This window comes from Ostrinia furnacalis, unplaced genomic scaffold, assembly GCF_004193835.3.
Source record: "Ostrinia furnacalis isolate ACB-3 unplaced genomic scaffold, ASM419383v2 OfSCF0273, whole genome shotgun sequence".
In the NCBI taxonomy this organism is placed as follows: Eukaryota; Metazoa; Arthropoda; class Insecta; order Lepidoptera; family Crambidae; genus Ostrinia; species Ostrinia furnacalis.
Genome location: NW_021130512.1, coordinates 53,748 through 68,315, shown reverse-complemented (window position 1 = coordinate 68,315; position 14,568 = coordinate 53,748). Strand labels below are relative to the sequence as shown.

The following is a 14,568-nucleotide window of genomic DNA, read 5'->3' as shown; positions in this document are numbered from 1 at the left end:
GCGCGGTTTGTACCTATGTGAGCGCGCCAATACGTATGCGGCGCGCACGCACACACTGACAAAATTTAGCGTGGATCAGCGGGATGTTGCGCCGAATTTTGTCAGTGTGTGCGTGCGCGCCGCATACGTATTGGCGCGCTCACATACAAACCGTGCTCGGTGCGTTTCTATGAAGATGACCTACTCATTTGTATTTACTCTGATAAGAGTGACCGGTGGCCTCACCTAATCTATTGACACTGCTTATTTCCAACAGGGGCATAGCGTCGGAACGTTTCTGCGTGCGCAATTCAGGCGTGACGGCGGTGGTGGAGGGTGTGGGCGACCACGGCTGCGAGTACATGACGGCCGGCACCGTGCTCGTGCTCGGCCTCACGGGCCGCAACTTCGCCGCGGGCATGAGCGGTGCGTGCTGTAACACACGGACACACAGTAACACTCCACAGACGCACAGCGGCCGAGCGCTTCTGTGTGGGCGACCACGGCTGCGAGTACATGACGGCCGGCACCGTGCTCGTGCTCGGCCTCACGGGCCGCAACTTCGCCGCGGGCATGAGCGGTGCGTGCTGTAACACACGGACACACAGTAACACTCCACAGACGCACAGCGGCCGAGCGCTTCTGTGTGGGCGACCACGGCTGCGAGTACATGACGGCCGGCACCGTGCTCGTGCTCGGCCTCACGGGCCGCAACTTCGCCGCGGGCATGAGCGGTGCGTGCTGTAACACACGGACACACAGTAACACTCCACAGACGCACAGCGGCCGAGCGCTTCTGTGTGGGCGACCACGGCTGCGAGTACATGACGGCCGGCACCGTGCTCGTGCTCGGCCTCACGGGCCGCAACTTCGCCGCGGGCATGAGCGGTGCGTGCTGTAACACACGGACACACAGTAACACTCCACAGACGCACAGCGGCCGAGCGCTTCTGTGTGGGCGACCACGGCTGCGAGTACATGACGGCCGGCACCGTGCTCGTGCTCGGCCTCACGGGCCGCAACTTCGCCGCGGGCATGAGCGGTGCGTGCTGTAACACACGGACACACAGTAACACTCCACAGACGCACAGCGGCCGAGCGCTTCTGTGTGGGCGACCACGGCTGCGAGTACATGACGGCCGGCACCGTGCTCGTGCTCGGCCTCACGGGCCGCAACTTCGCCGCGGGCATGAGCGGTGCGTACTATAGTCTAATGCTTGTGGCAACATCTACGATACGCCACTACAAACTGGTGTACCAACAGATGGCGCTGTTACGACTCCCACTATGGCATACACCGCAGCGCGTACAATCCTGCATCGCGGTGTCGGAGTTTTCTACCCTGCCTAGTATATGTATAACGTTAAGTGATGTCACTCGATTATTTCTAAACTATACAAGATATTGAAAAACTGGTTACTTATCCTGAAAGAGCTTCAAGAGCTCTTTCAAACGGTACCAATAATAGGTTACAGAATAAACTGGATCTATCTGAAAATTCAATGTTTCCAGCTTCCATACTAAATGTATGCCAGACACACAATATTAGTAGTGTAATTTTTTTTATTTAATAAGAAACTTAAAATAAACTCGTAAATTGTATTCTTATTTTAAATTATTCATGGAAAACATTGGTTTTAGGCTTTACTTGCTATAATATTGTCAAGAAATGAGTGTCATGACCGTGGTAGTACAAAATATATGGAAGAAGGAAACATGAATTTTTTGATAGATCCAGTTTATTCTGTAACTTATTATTGATACCATTGGATAGAACTTGTAAAGCACTTTTAGAATCAGTAATCAGTTTTACGATATCATGTGTAGTTTTTAAAATAATGTGACTTTACCAAATGTATGGAAGCTGGAAACATTGAATTTTCGGATAGATCCAGTTTATTCTGTAACCTATTATTAATACTGTTTGATAGAGCTCATGAAGCACTTTCAGGATCAGTAACTAGTTTATTGATATCTTGTATAGTTTAGAAATAATCGAGTGAGATCACTTATCGTTTCCACCCTGTATAGACAAACCAAGATGGTGACAAACTCGGAAGGAGTAGATGAGAGAACTCCATAGAATACGCTTGATAGTTCCATGGGAGATTTTTCAAAACTTCTTGCAACTGCCATAACTTACAATCATCATCAACACAAGGCTCTTCGGTATGAGTATTTAGTCTACATTCCCCGCGCTGGTTATATAGGTTTGCGACTATAAATTAGGCGAGTAACACACTGCACCGCACTCAGCGTGAGACCTCAGATTGAAACTGATATGGAAGTACATGCCTCAATTTGTATAGAAAACACGCCTAACATAACAACATAGTAATACATACACTACATACTGCGTTATCTATTGTCGCCCCGCGTATCGCAGTGCAGTGTGATTCTGTCAAAACTCATTAGGACACTTCTCAAAGGCAACATGTAATACTCCCCAAACTCCGAAATACTCTATATCTTGTTGTATTACTTTGTCTCTGTGAATAAATACTCTTTTTAGAAATCAGTTTCACATAACAAAATGCTCTCTACACCACAGGTGGTATCGCATACGTGTACGACATCGACGGCTCTTTCGCGCTGAAGTGCAACCAGGAGATGGTGGAATTGCTGCCTTTAGAGCTGCAGGACGACCTCGATACAGTGAGGACCCTGCTTGAGGAGTTCTTTGAGTACACTGGGTAAGAAAGAGAAACAAACTTAAAGGACGCGCATTTTAGATTAATGTTTTTAATTTACAGGTAACACAATGCACAAAACGTCCAAAAGACGATATTTAATTTTAATGTGATTATATTAAACTACATAGGTACTTCCACGTTTTTTTACAACTACGTACTTCCAATTTTAAGATGAATTAAACGAGTTATACATTGGAACTTAATAACTCATCCCTATGCTACAGTCATAGTAAATAACTGAGTAGGCTACTGCGCTTGTGGAGAGGTATGACGTAACAGAACTTTTACTGACGTATTTCATTCACCAAAATAATCCTTCCCGACCGGTTCACACTGAATCTTGAGATTTGGACCAACTATACCTCAAATCACATTAAAATTTAGTTAGGCTTAGAATTTTATCAGGACTAGATATACTAAATAACTTGTAATGCTTTCCTACAGCTCGGTCATCGCTCAAGACATGCTCAAGACTTGGCCGGCTCCCGCTAAGATGTTCGTCAAAGTGTTCCCTTACGAGTACCAGCGCGCGCTCAAGCAAATGGCTCTCAAGGCGCCCGCGCCTAAACTGGAGACCAACGGCAAGGAGGAGAACGGCCTCGTTGATATCGAGGAGACTGTGAGAGATGCAGAACTTGAGAAGAAGAATCTGGAGAAGATCCTGGATAAGACTAGGTAAGTTTTTGACCGTGTCATGCCCGCTTTCACCATAATAATAATAATAATAATTTTTTTATAATGTATTTTTAGTTTTTTTATAATTTACATTGTAAAAAAAATATTAAAAATAAGAAGGAAATTGAATAAAGAGATAATAATAACTTTATTTGTCCAAAACACAATCGTGATGTTAAATAAGGTACATGTTAAAAAAATTTGTAGTACATTGGTAGGCGAGATTGACAACTACCCTCCGCGCTAGTAATAAAACTGTGTTGCGGCAGACCATCAATCCGTAATTTTTAAGTGACCCTTGAGGTAACACGTAACAGGAATTTTGTTTGCATAGTTGTCACTTAAAAATTAGGGATTGATGATGAAAACGGGCATCAGCCAAATGACGTCCACTGCTATACAAATGAGGCCCCCAAGGATTTCCACAAAGACCGGTCCTGTGCTGCCCGCATCCAGGGATTTCCCGCGACCTTCACCAGATCGTCGGTCCACCTAGTGGCAGGTCTGCCCACACTGTCTTTTGGTTCGTGGTTGCCACTCGAGAACTTGCCCCAGCGGTCATCAGCTCTACCATACGCATTTTGTATATAAAAATGTTGACAAAATGTTATGATGACCCAACTCATCATATTGCCATTCCATTCCATTGCAGTATTTCCTCAAGGTGACATTGCAGTGTACTTTTTCCTCCTCCTATTTTTAAGACCTACTATTGTCTTTTTAAGTACCTTTTTGTGTTTGTGTGACGTCCATTGTAATAGTTTATTGTATTGAATAATATTATGAAATACAGCGTATTGGCGTCACCATTTTCTACAAGCTAATTTACCTGAATATGATTATCATAAACATTTTTTTAGGTAGGTATCGTACAACTTTCTTAACACAACACAGCACTACATTAACATAAGATTTGAGGAAAACATGCATACCTAATTCAAAAGACGAAACTAAAGAAACTTATCCTATAACTTTGAATATTCAAAAATATAAACTGAGAATTTCCCTAACAGGGGCTTCATCAAATACCCTCGCGAGACGTCCATCTACCGTCCCGCCGAGAAGCGTCTCCGGGACTGGGACGAGATCTACAATCCGGGACACGTGCGCCGAGGGTTGAGAGTCCAGGCCGCGCGTTGTATGGAGTGCGGTGTCCCCTTCTGTCAGAGCCAGCACGGATGTCCTTTGGGCAACATTATCCCTAAGTGGAACGATCTGATTTACAAAGGAGACTGGAACCATGCGCTGTATCAACTGCTACAAACGAATAACTTCCCAGGTTTGTGCCTTTTTCTTTTTGGTCTAGTTAGAAACCGGCATTACCTCCTGCCAGTATCTTGGTTCAGTTCGGCCCGCCAAGAAACGTCTCCGGGACTTTCAACCCGGGACACGTGCGCCGAGGGCTGAGAGTCCAGGCAGCGCGTTGTATGGAGTGCGGTGTCCCCTTCTGTCAGAGTCAGCATGGATGTCCTTTGGGCAACATTATCCCTAAGTGGAACGATCTGATTTACAAAGGAGACTGGAACCATGCGCTGTTTCAACTGCTGCAGACGAATAACTTCCCAGGTTTGTACTTTTTGTAGGTTTTGTTTAGTTAGGTGTTTAGTAAGAGCTGTATTCCCTTCTGTCAGAGTCCACTAGGTAAAATTATCCCCAAATGGAACGCACTCGTCTATAGAAGAGAATGGAGCCACGCGCTATAGGTAGTAGACGTTGCAGACAAATAACTTTCCAGGTTTGTTTCTACTGGTTCATAGTCCAAACCAAGAGGAAATGAATCCAAAGTTCAGTTCAAATCATGTGTATTTTTTATGCAAAACATCTTAAAGATTTCAGCATATTTTATACGACGTATTTTTTCGCCGCCAATGTTATAAATAAACTGGCTCCGCTTTTTGCAAATCACGCGCTCAACAAAATGTACCTAATTTTATCCCCTAATCCCTTCGAGGCTCACATGTGATACATCTATATATATAAAAGAAAGTCGTGTTAGTTACTCCACTTATAACTCAAGAACGGCTGAACCGATTTAGCTGAAAATTGTCAGGGAGGTAGTTTAGAGCCAGGAGAAGGACATAGGATACTTTTTATCCCGTTCGAAATAAAAAAAAAGTCTGCTTATTTATTGCCATTAGGGCGGAACAAAGTTCGCCGGGTCAGCTAGTACGTAGATAAACGCTAACAACAGTACGCATGTTACAAGTTTACGGGGCGCGTGTGCCCGTTATCCCCCTTCGAGTGTCATGTGATACATAAGTTACAAAATGGGAGCAAGTGGGATATGACTTGGGTTAATTAAATGATATAATGAAGAATGATTGATAGATGATACACCTTCCAACCCTTAGGCCTGAAACTGCGTTAAGCGGATGCCCGCGATAAAGCACTTTGTATGAAACCGCGAGTCTAAGTAAAGTTTAGTGAGACTTCATATGGACTACTTTAGAGAATCCGAAGAATCACGCTGGACTGTTTCGTTTTATTTGCCCACACTCAAGCACGTTCACAAACACTTAATAGTTAATTATCCTATTACACACTAATAGTCGTCTAAACACGAATTTTAGAAACAAAACTGCCAACATGACGCTTCACATTCCCGCTAAGAAGTCTCCTAATGAGCGCTTGTATTTCAGAGTTCACGGGACGCGTCTGCCCGGCGCCGTGCGAAGGCGCTTGCGTGTTGGGCATCAGCGAGCCGCCGGTCACCATCAAGAACATCGAGTGCGCCATCATCGACCACGCCTTCGAGAGCGGCTGGATCAAGCCCGAGGTAAGTGCTTAATTCTATCTTAAAGAACATTCTCTTTTCAGCCAAATGACGTCCACTGCTGGACAAATGGGATGATGACTGGGTAATTAAATCTAAATTATATTTAGTCCCTCAGACAGATAATTAGAAAATACTGGACACGTATTTTTTTATCATTACAGTATTGTATTGAGTTGAAATGTCGCGTGACGTCACTTTTGAGTAAAATATCTACTCAAGAGTGACGTCACGCGACATTTCAACTCGATGTAGCACTGTTATTATTTAATTATGAAAGAAAATAAAAAATATGAGTCTAATATTTTCTAATTATCTGTCTGGCGGACAAATAATTGAAACTTTGTAATCTTGCCTAATGCCTCCTCCAATAATTTCCATATCGACCGATCCTGCGCTGACCGCATCCAAGTACTTCCCGCGACCTTCATCAGATCATTGGTCCACCTGGTAAGCCTGCCCACACTACGTCTTCCGGCCCGTGGTCGCCACTCGAGAACTTTTTTGCCCCAGTGGCCATCAGCTCTACGAGCTATGTGCCCCGCCCGCCACTTGATTTTAGCAATTCTGCGTGCTATGCCGGTCACTTTGGTTCTCCTGCGGATCTCTTCATTTCTGATTCGATCACGCAAGGAAACTCCGAGCATATAACCCGCTCCATCGCCCTAAAGAACATTGGCACAATAGATTTATAATACTAGCGTTACAAAGCTTGGCCTCCATTTCAGAACTTTGCTACCTTATCGATATACAGTGGCCTAATTCACGTATCAAAACTTCAACGACATGCAAGCGATTTTATCGCTGGTGTCACTTTTCGTGTTTACGTATTAATCGCCCGATTTCGTTTTTATGCGTATTCGATCATGCCTCCGCGGTATTCACCTATTACCTATTTTGTAGTTTGGTTTGTATCGGATCTTGGATTGTTTGTATGGTATCGGATGCCAGTGAAAACGTCAAAATTGACAAATCGCTGAGTTGCAATCCTATCGAATAATCGTTGTATTGAAATGACACGTGAATACGGATTTAACTGTTTAACTTTCAATAGGACGACTTTTAAACTTCAACACGCTACAGGTTTAGCGCTAAAATGAGTTGTGGGAACGGTATGAGAGGAGTGACATATGACGTGACAGACCATACAAGTCTGAAGCACATCTGACGTTTGACTTCACCAAAACACCTTCCCTGGCCGCTCACATACCTCAGGCACTAATAAAGTTAAGCGATAGACCCGTATACGGTATACCAGTGATGGCCAAGAGGTCGACCGTGAAGACCATTTTGGTAGTCCGCGAGAGTTCAATAAACTAAACAGAATGATTGAAAATGAATAATGTATTATTTCACTCTTCTAAACTGTACCTTGCAGTCGACCGCAAGAATATTTTCGAGCATAAGTAAACCTCACAGGTTAAAAGTTTGGCCACCCCTGCGCTATACGATGATTAGCACATAGCACGCAGAACTGACGGCCGATGTAGTAAGGTTGTGGAATGGAGGCCACGTACCGGCAAGCGCAGCGTGTGACAACCTACAAGGGGACAAGTTAGGTGGTAGTTAGATAACGATATCTGATAACTGATAAATAAACTAGTCGGCAATTTTTGTTTATACTCCTAGCCCTAAAATATAGACTACTATTTATGGGGTGTAACTCATGCACTCAGCAGCGCTTTGGTGAAAAAGTCACCTTAAAATTTACATATTTGGCAGTTTTATTATTTTTATGGGACCTGATGGTAAATGATTGCCGTCGCTCATAGACATCCACAGGCCCGGTGGCGTTACGAGTGCGTTTCGGTCCTTTAAGATATAAAGACGGTCAATCAACAGTTTGTTTGTGCGGGGCAGGAAGTTTCTAGTTTCATTTGCAAACACGAGCCAACCTTCGGCTCGTGTTTGCAAATGTCAAGGTTATGTATTCAGGAAGCCGTGAACCTGGTGGTGCCGACATAAAAGCAAAAGAATTCAAATATATTTTATTTTTTAAATACAAATATTTGTATAACTAGCTTTTGCCCGGGGCGTCACTCGCGTGAAATTTAGTTTGTCACAGATCGTCATACATTATAGCATATAATATGTTATTCTGGGTTATAAACAATAATACTGTAAATTTCATCAAAATCTATTCAATACTTTTTGCGTGAAAGAGTAACAAACATGTTAACATCAAGACAAACTTTCGCATTTATAATATTAGTAGGTAGGATAATTAAGTTAAGGCGACAATTATAGCCCAACGTTGTCGGATAGGGGCGAAAAGTGCTATCGATATTCAAAATAACATAATACTTTTTTGATGTTCAAAATAGGCACTAACGGTCACATAATACTTTTTTGCAGATTCCTAAGGTCCGCAACGGAAAAACCGTGGCAGTAGTGGGCTCCGGCCCGGCGGGCATGGCGTGTGCTCACCAGCTCAACAAGGTAACAATTACTATACGATACATTCCACCAGCTCGCACTAAGCGTTTCGATGACTCTTTTATAATGCGAACAGCTACTGACTGGAACTCGCTGCCTGCTGCTATCTTTCCTGAATACTATAATCCGGGCCTTTTCAGGGCGAGAGTGAATAGACACAGGGCAGATATGTACCATCCTAGACTGCATCTTAACACCAGGTACGATTGCGGTCAAATACCTGCCTTGTCCTGCATAAAAACAAATACTAATTGGAAATGATTTTATATTCTTCTTCTTTTCGTGTCGACAACAAACCTACACAGTGTCAGCCCAAAACTCCGCCACAAGAGTGGCGTTGTCAGTAGCACTCATCAAATCCTCCTGAGTGCAGTTGCCAATTTTATATTAATAGAACCATAATACACGATTTCAAACAGTATGACAGTCACGTTATATACAATGTGTTTGCAAAATAAGTTGTAGTCCATTAATTACGTATTGTTTTTTAAATTGTCTTTTCCGGTGAGGCAAGTAGTTAGTTACAGACATGCTGCTGTACTTTGTTACTAACTGTTATAAGAAGTGAAGGAAAAAGTTATAGGTATTATTCATAATTATTGTACTGGTGGTACCTACATGTCGCGCGCTGTTTGATGGTTCTATCAATAATATTCGTAATATCTCCCTACAGCCATCTGATTGTATCTTATGATCTCTTTCAAACCCCTTTCCAAGTCTCATTATGATTACTGGATTATCCCTAACCTTCACGTGGTTCCTCGGTCTGGATTTCTTTTCAATCCTTTTTGGAGCCTCATATGGATATCCACTGACCTCATGTGGTCCTTCACACCAGTTCCCCGAATCTATATCGAGCTTACAACTGGATAATTCAACTTCAAATTTTTTATTTATCACACTACAGTTGGTCTATGGGTTAGTAACAATGAAATATAAGCCTATGAATACTACTAAAGTCCGGTCGCCGAACACATAGAATTTCGTCCAATGACCCCAAGCTACCCATCCTTCTGGCTCGCGCGTCATTAATTACACTGCTGTCGCGCTCGCACACTCACTGCGGCCGCCCTTCGGACAGTCGCGACAGCAATATAATTACGCGCAATAAGGATGGGTAGCTTAGGGTCATTGGACAAAATTATATCTGCTCGGCGACCGGACATTACTTGTTATTATCTTACTTAATATTCTTGGTCCGCAGGCCGGTTACTCGGTGACGGTGTTCGAGCGCAACGATCGCGTGGGCGGTCTGCTACAGTACGGGATCCCCACCATGAAGCTCAGCAAGGAGGTGGTCCAGCGCCGCGTGCGTCTACTTGCTGCAGAGGGCGTGGCCTTCAAGTGCAACGTCGACGTCGGGAAGGACATCTCCGCGCGCGACCTGGCCAATGAGTAAGGAACCCTTGTAGCATGAACCCTTCTAGCATAAACCCTTCCAGCATTAGACCCCACTTCATGGTGGCTTCATAGCTTAGCAAGATGCCGAGGGCGTGGCCTTCAAAAGCAACGTCGATGTCGGGAAGGACATCTCCGCACGCGACTTGGCCAGAGTAAGAGCGCTTTCACATTTAGGCGACTATAGCAGCGCAACAGACGCGCTGTCGATAACTTCATACTATATGACAGCGGTTGCCTGCCTTCACATTATAAAAACGCCGTTGCCGCGCTGCTGTCGCGCTTCTCACGCCCTAATGTGGAAGCGGCCTAAGGGACCCTTCCAGTACGGGATCCCCACCATGAAGCTCAGCAAAGAGGTGGTCCAGCGCCGCGTGCGCCTCCTTGCTGCGGAAGGCGTGGCTTTCAAGTGCAACGTCGACGTTGGAAAGGACATCTCCGCACGTGACCTGGCCAATGAGTAAGGAACCCTTCTAGCATAAACTCTTCCAGCATTGGACCCCACCTCAATGTCGCTTCATAGCTTAAGCAAGATGCTGAGGGCGTGGCCTTCAAGTGCATCGTCGACGGCAAAGACATCTCCGCACGTGACTTGGCTAATGCGTAAGGAACCCTTCTAGCATGAACCCTTCTAGCATAAGCCCTTCTAGCATTGGACCCCGCCTCATAGTGGCTTCATAGCTTGGCAAGATGCCGAGGGCGTGGCCTTCTAGTGCGCAACGTCGACGTCGGGAAGGACATATTATCCGCGCGAGACCTGGCCAATGAGTAAGGAACCCTTCCAGCATAAACTCTTGTAGCCGTGGGGTGCCATACCCTACCTCATGGTGGCTTCATAGCTCAGCAAGAATCTTTATTGCAATTTCACTCGGAAGTTGCAGATGGTATGATAATGCAAGCTTTCCCAGAAGAAGCCTTTTCACTTGAACCTTATTAAAAGCCTTGCAGGTGGTATGGATTTGATGTCATTGTCATCATTTACTATCACTCCGTTCATTGTGGAAAACCTTGGGGGAGGCCTTTGTCCAGCAGTGGACGTCATTTGGCTGAAAACAACAACTATCACTCCCCTTGTAGCGAAAATGGCAATGGCATATTTTTCTGTGCTATGTAGGTACTTTAACAAATCTGAGTGTAATGTAAGCCTAGCCTGTAAGTTTTTAAAGATGTCCAATTAAAAATTAGAAATCCATCTCTCCTAATACGCAATGCATTCTTAGACTATCTTAGCATCTTTGTGGCGAAATAGTACCACACAATGTTTTCTTACTGTCTCTCAACGATCTATTCCTCCACAGATACGACGCCCTAGTCCTGTGCATGGGGGCCACCTGGCCACGTGACTTACCGCTCAAGGGCCGGCAGCTCAACGGCATCCACTTCGCCATGGAGTTCCTGGAGAGCTGGCAGAAGAAGCAGATGGGGCCCACCGCCGCGCACCACGCGCCGCCCGCCAAGGACCGCCCGGAGCTCAGTGCCAAGGACAAGGACGTGCTGGTCATCGGAGGAGGAGACACTGGGTGAGTTACTCTCGCTATATTAGCACAATTTTACAGGCAATCCACAGCGAGCAACTAGAGACGAAATATAGCCTCAAAGAGCGCTAATAATCTCGACCCCTCCTTGGTTTAACCACCACGCCCCACCCACCAAGGTCTATCTAGAAATCAACGCTAAGGACAAAAATGTACTGATCATTGCTGGAGGAAGATACTGGGTAAGCTAATTTTGGTATAACACGACCTCCGCCTTCATTTATCCAAAAAGTTCCGCCTACAAAGGACCCAGGGGCGTACGCTACGCTCCGCCCACTAAGGACCACCCAAAACACGACTTTATGAACTAGAATATCCTGATCATCGGTAGAAAAGACACTGGGTAAGCTAACTTTGGTATCACATGACCTCCCCATCGTTTATCTACCAAGCTCCGCCCACTAAGGACCCAGGGGCGTGCACCATGCCCCGCCCATCAAGAACCATCTAGAGCTCAACGCTAAGGTCACGCAGGGGACACTAGGTGAGTTTGAAGTAAATGAAACAGTTTATTACGACGCCCTAGTCCTCTGCAAGGGCCGGCAGCTCAACGGCATCCACTTCGCCATGGAGTTCCTGGAGAGCTGGCAGAAGAAGCAGATGGGGCCCACCGCCGCGCACCACGCGCCGCCCGCCAAGGACCGCCCGGAGCTCAGCGCCAAGGACAAGAACGTGCTGGTCATCGGGGGAGGAGACACTGGGTGAGTTCATTCCTTCACCTCGCAATTACAGCCATTACCAAACTATAGCTGGACCATTCTCAACATGAAAGTCATTCTCAAGAAGCGCCGAAAAGCACGAGCTCCCCCTTTCCTTAGAATTACGCTTCGCCCACTAAGGACCGCCCGGAGCTCAGCGCCAAGGACAAGAACGTGCTGGTCATCGGGGGAGGAGACACTGGGTAAGCTAGTTTTGACGTAGTAGACCTCCCCCTCCGTTTATCTGTTAAGCTCCGCCTACGACGGTCCTACTAAGATGCCCCGCCCACCAAGGACTACGCAGAACTCAATTCCAAGGAGAAAAATATGCTGGTCATTGGATGAGACACTGGGTGAGTTACTCTCGCTATATTAGCACAGTTTTACAGGCAATCCACAGCGAGACGAAAGCTTCCCCCAACTAGAAACTAAATCTACCCTCAAGGAGCGCCAAAAAATCGTCGTTTATCCACCAAGCCCTATCCACCAAGGATCACCCAGAGCTCAATGCCAAGGACAAGAATGTGCTGGTCATCGGAGGAGACACTGTGTGAGCAAGTTTCTACATTACAGCCAATGACAGTGCTCTGATAGACGACGACCATTACCAAACTATAGCTGGACCATTCTCAACATGAAAGTCATTCTCAAGAAGCGCCGAAAAGCACGAGCTCTCCCTTTCCTTGGAATCACGCCTCGCCTACTAAGGACCATCCAGAACTGAATGTCAAAGTCAAAGTCAAAGTCAAAATTTCTTTATTTGTTTAGACTAATAAATAGTTCTTACAAATCGTCATTTTGCTCTTAAGGAGCCTCTACATGTCTCATAATCTTTTTACCCTACCAGCGCTTCGAGACCAACATTTGGCAAGTGCTGAGAAGAAGCGCCGCAACAAACTCAGTCACCACTGTCTGCCGGTTAATATAAATAAATAGAAATAGCAGTAGTAGGTACATTCGATTCAGGAGCAGTTCACTGAATTTACCATGCATTCTTGTATAGTGTATCTTATAAGAATGGGTATACAAAATTGCGTGGTATATTAAACAAGGTAGTGACGTGCTAATATCTAGACTTACAGATTACATACTTAAATACTAGTAGAAATGACTCGCATACATAAATTGGAATAACTTGGATTGACCAGTCCCCGAAAGCAGCGCCTGTTCACAGACATGACGAGTGAACCAGCCATCGCTTCACTCGACCATATTAGAGGGAATGTAACGACCCGCCTCACTACGCCACCACCCCAGAGACATTTTAGTGAGAATGACAATTCCAAGTTATCTTACAGTTACAAGAAAGTTTATTTGATAAGGACTCAAAACGCTCAGTTTTATAATTACATAGGTCAACAAGTTCGGAAGTGGCCAGTACATGTTCATTGATTTGTTTCTGTGCCATTTCATACCGAGATTGAATCTGTTTAAGATAAACTTCCAAGTCATCGATTTTCTCATGTAAGATTAAAGTATTGTCATCATACAACTTTTTGTTTTGTTCTATTATTAAGTTGTATGATTTAAGCTTTTCTTTTAAAAGATTTTTCTCTTTCATTAGAATTGACTGTTTAGGTATACTACGTTGAAATTTAATTAATTTTTTGGTTTTCTTGATAAATTTCTTGATTTTAATATATTTTTTAAGTTTATTATTACTATTAAATTGATACTTTACTGCTGGACCGGAACAAGACACATCACATGTCAAGTCTATTATAGGTATAGTTGGATTCTTCAATTCGTGATCACTGTTAATCAATTCATTATACAGGCTCACGGTTGAGTTCAATTCTTGTACCTGTTTTTCCTCCTCCATAGATTTTATGGTTTTATGTGACTCACATAGGCTCTTTTCGAGGTCATGGATGCGATCCAAAGCCTGCTCATGAGTGTTGTTGCATTCACTGAACGAATTCACTGTTTGTTGCAACTTCAAACATTGCTCCGCTAAGTCTAGATATTTGCCATGAAGCTCGGCAAGCTCATTCTTCAGTTGTGAGTTCCTGTTTACAACTTTTTGGATCTCCTGTTCACTGTCTTCACGTTCCCGGAGCAGCTGGTCGCTGACCTCTCGTGTAGCTTTGAGGTCCAGGAGAGCCTGCCTCAACTTAACTTCCATGTCCTTCATGGTGGCCTTACGGGTCAACATCCTTGAAGCTTGTTGCAGTGAAGTTTACCAATGGAAATAGGATTTTGTGTAGTGATCCCGATCGAAGAACCGAGAAAAAAAATAAAAAAAGGGTTTTAGTGATTTTGGCAATAATAGTAGGTGATAGACTATTAGGGATCTGTATTTTAATACTATCTTATAAGCATTTAAGAGTCTTAGTACAGAAAATAACCAATTTATAAAGTAAAGCTAAGTTGTGTGGGTA

General features: G+C 44.5%; 1 protein-coding gene across 1 annotated transcript in view; it reads left to right on the top strand.

The window, feature by feature from the left end:
• Gogat (glutamate synthase) overlaps positions 1 to 14,568 on the top strand; it is an 80,467-nt gene that overhangs the window by 59,559 nt on the left and 6,340 nt on the right. The window contains exons 34-41 of the mRNA XM_028312070.1: positions 257 to 405; positions 2,531 to 2,672; positions 3,117 to 3,347; positions 4,361 to 4,626; positions 5,987 to 6,123; positions 8,476 to 8,559; positions 9,761 to 9,951; positions 11,253 to 11,474. Of these exons, the coding sequence (XP_028167871.1) occupies positions 257 to 405; positions 2,531 to 2,672; positions 3,117 to 3,347; positions 4,361 to 4,626; positions 5,987 to 6,123; positions 8,476 to 8,559; positions 9,761 to 9,951; positions 11,253 to 11,474 (1,422 nt within the window). The remainder of the gene's footprint in view (positions 1 to 256; positions 406 to 2,530; positions 2,673 to 3,116; positions 3,348 to 4,360; positions 4,627 to 5,986; positions 6,124 to 8,475; positions 8,560 to 9,760; positions 9,952 to 11,252; positions 11,475 to 14,568) is intronic.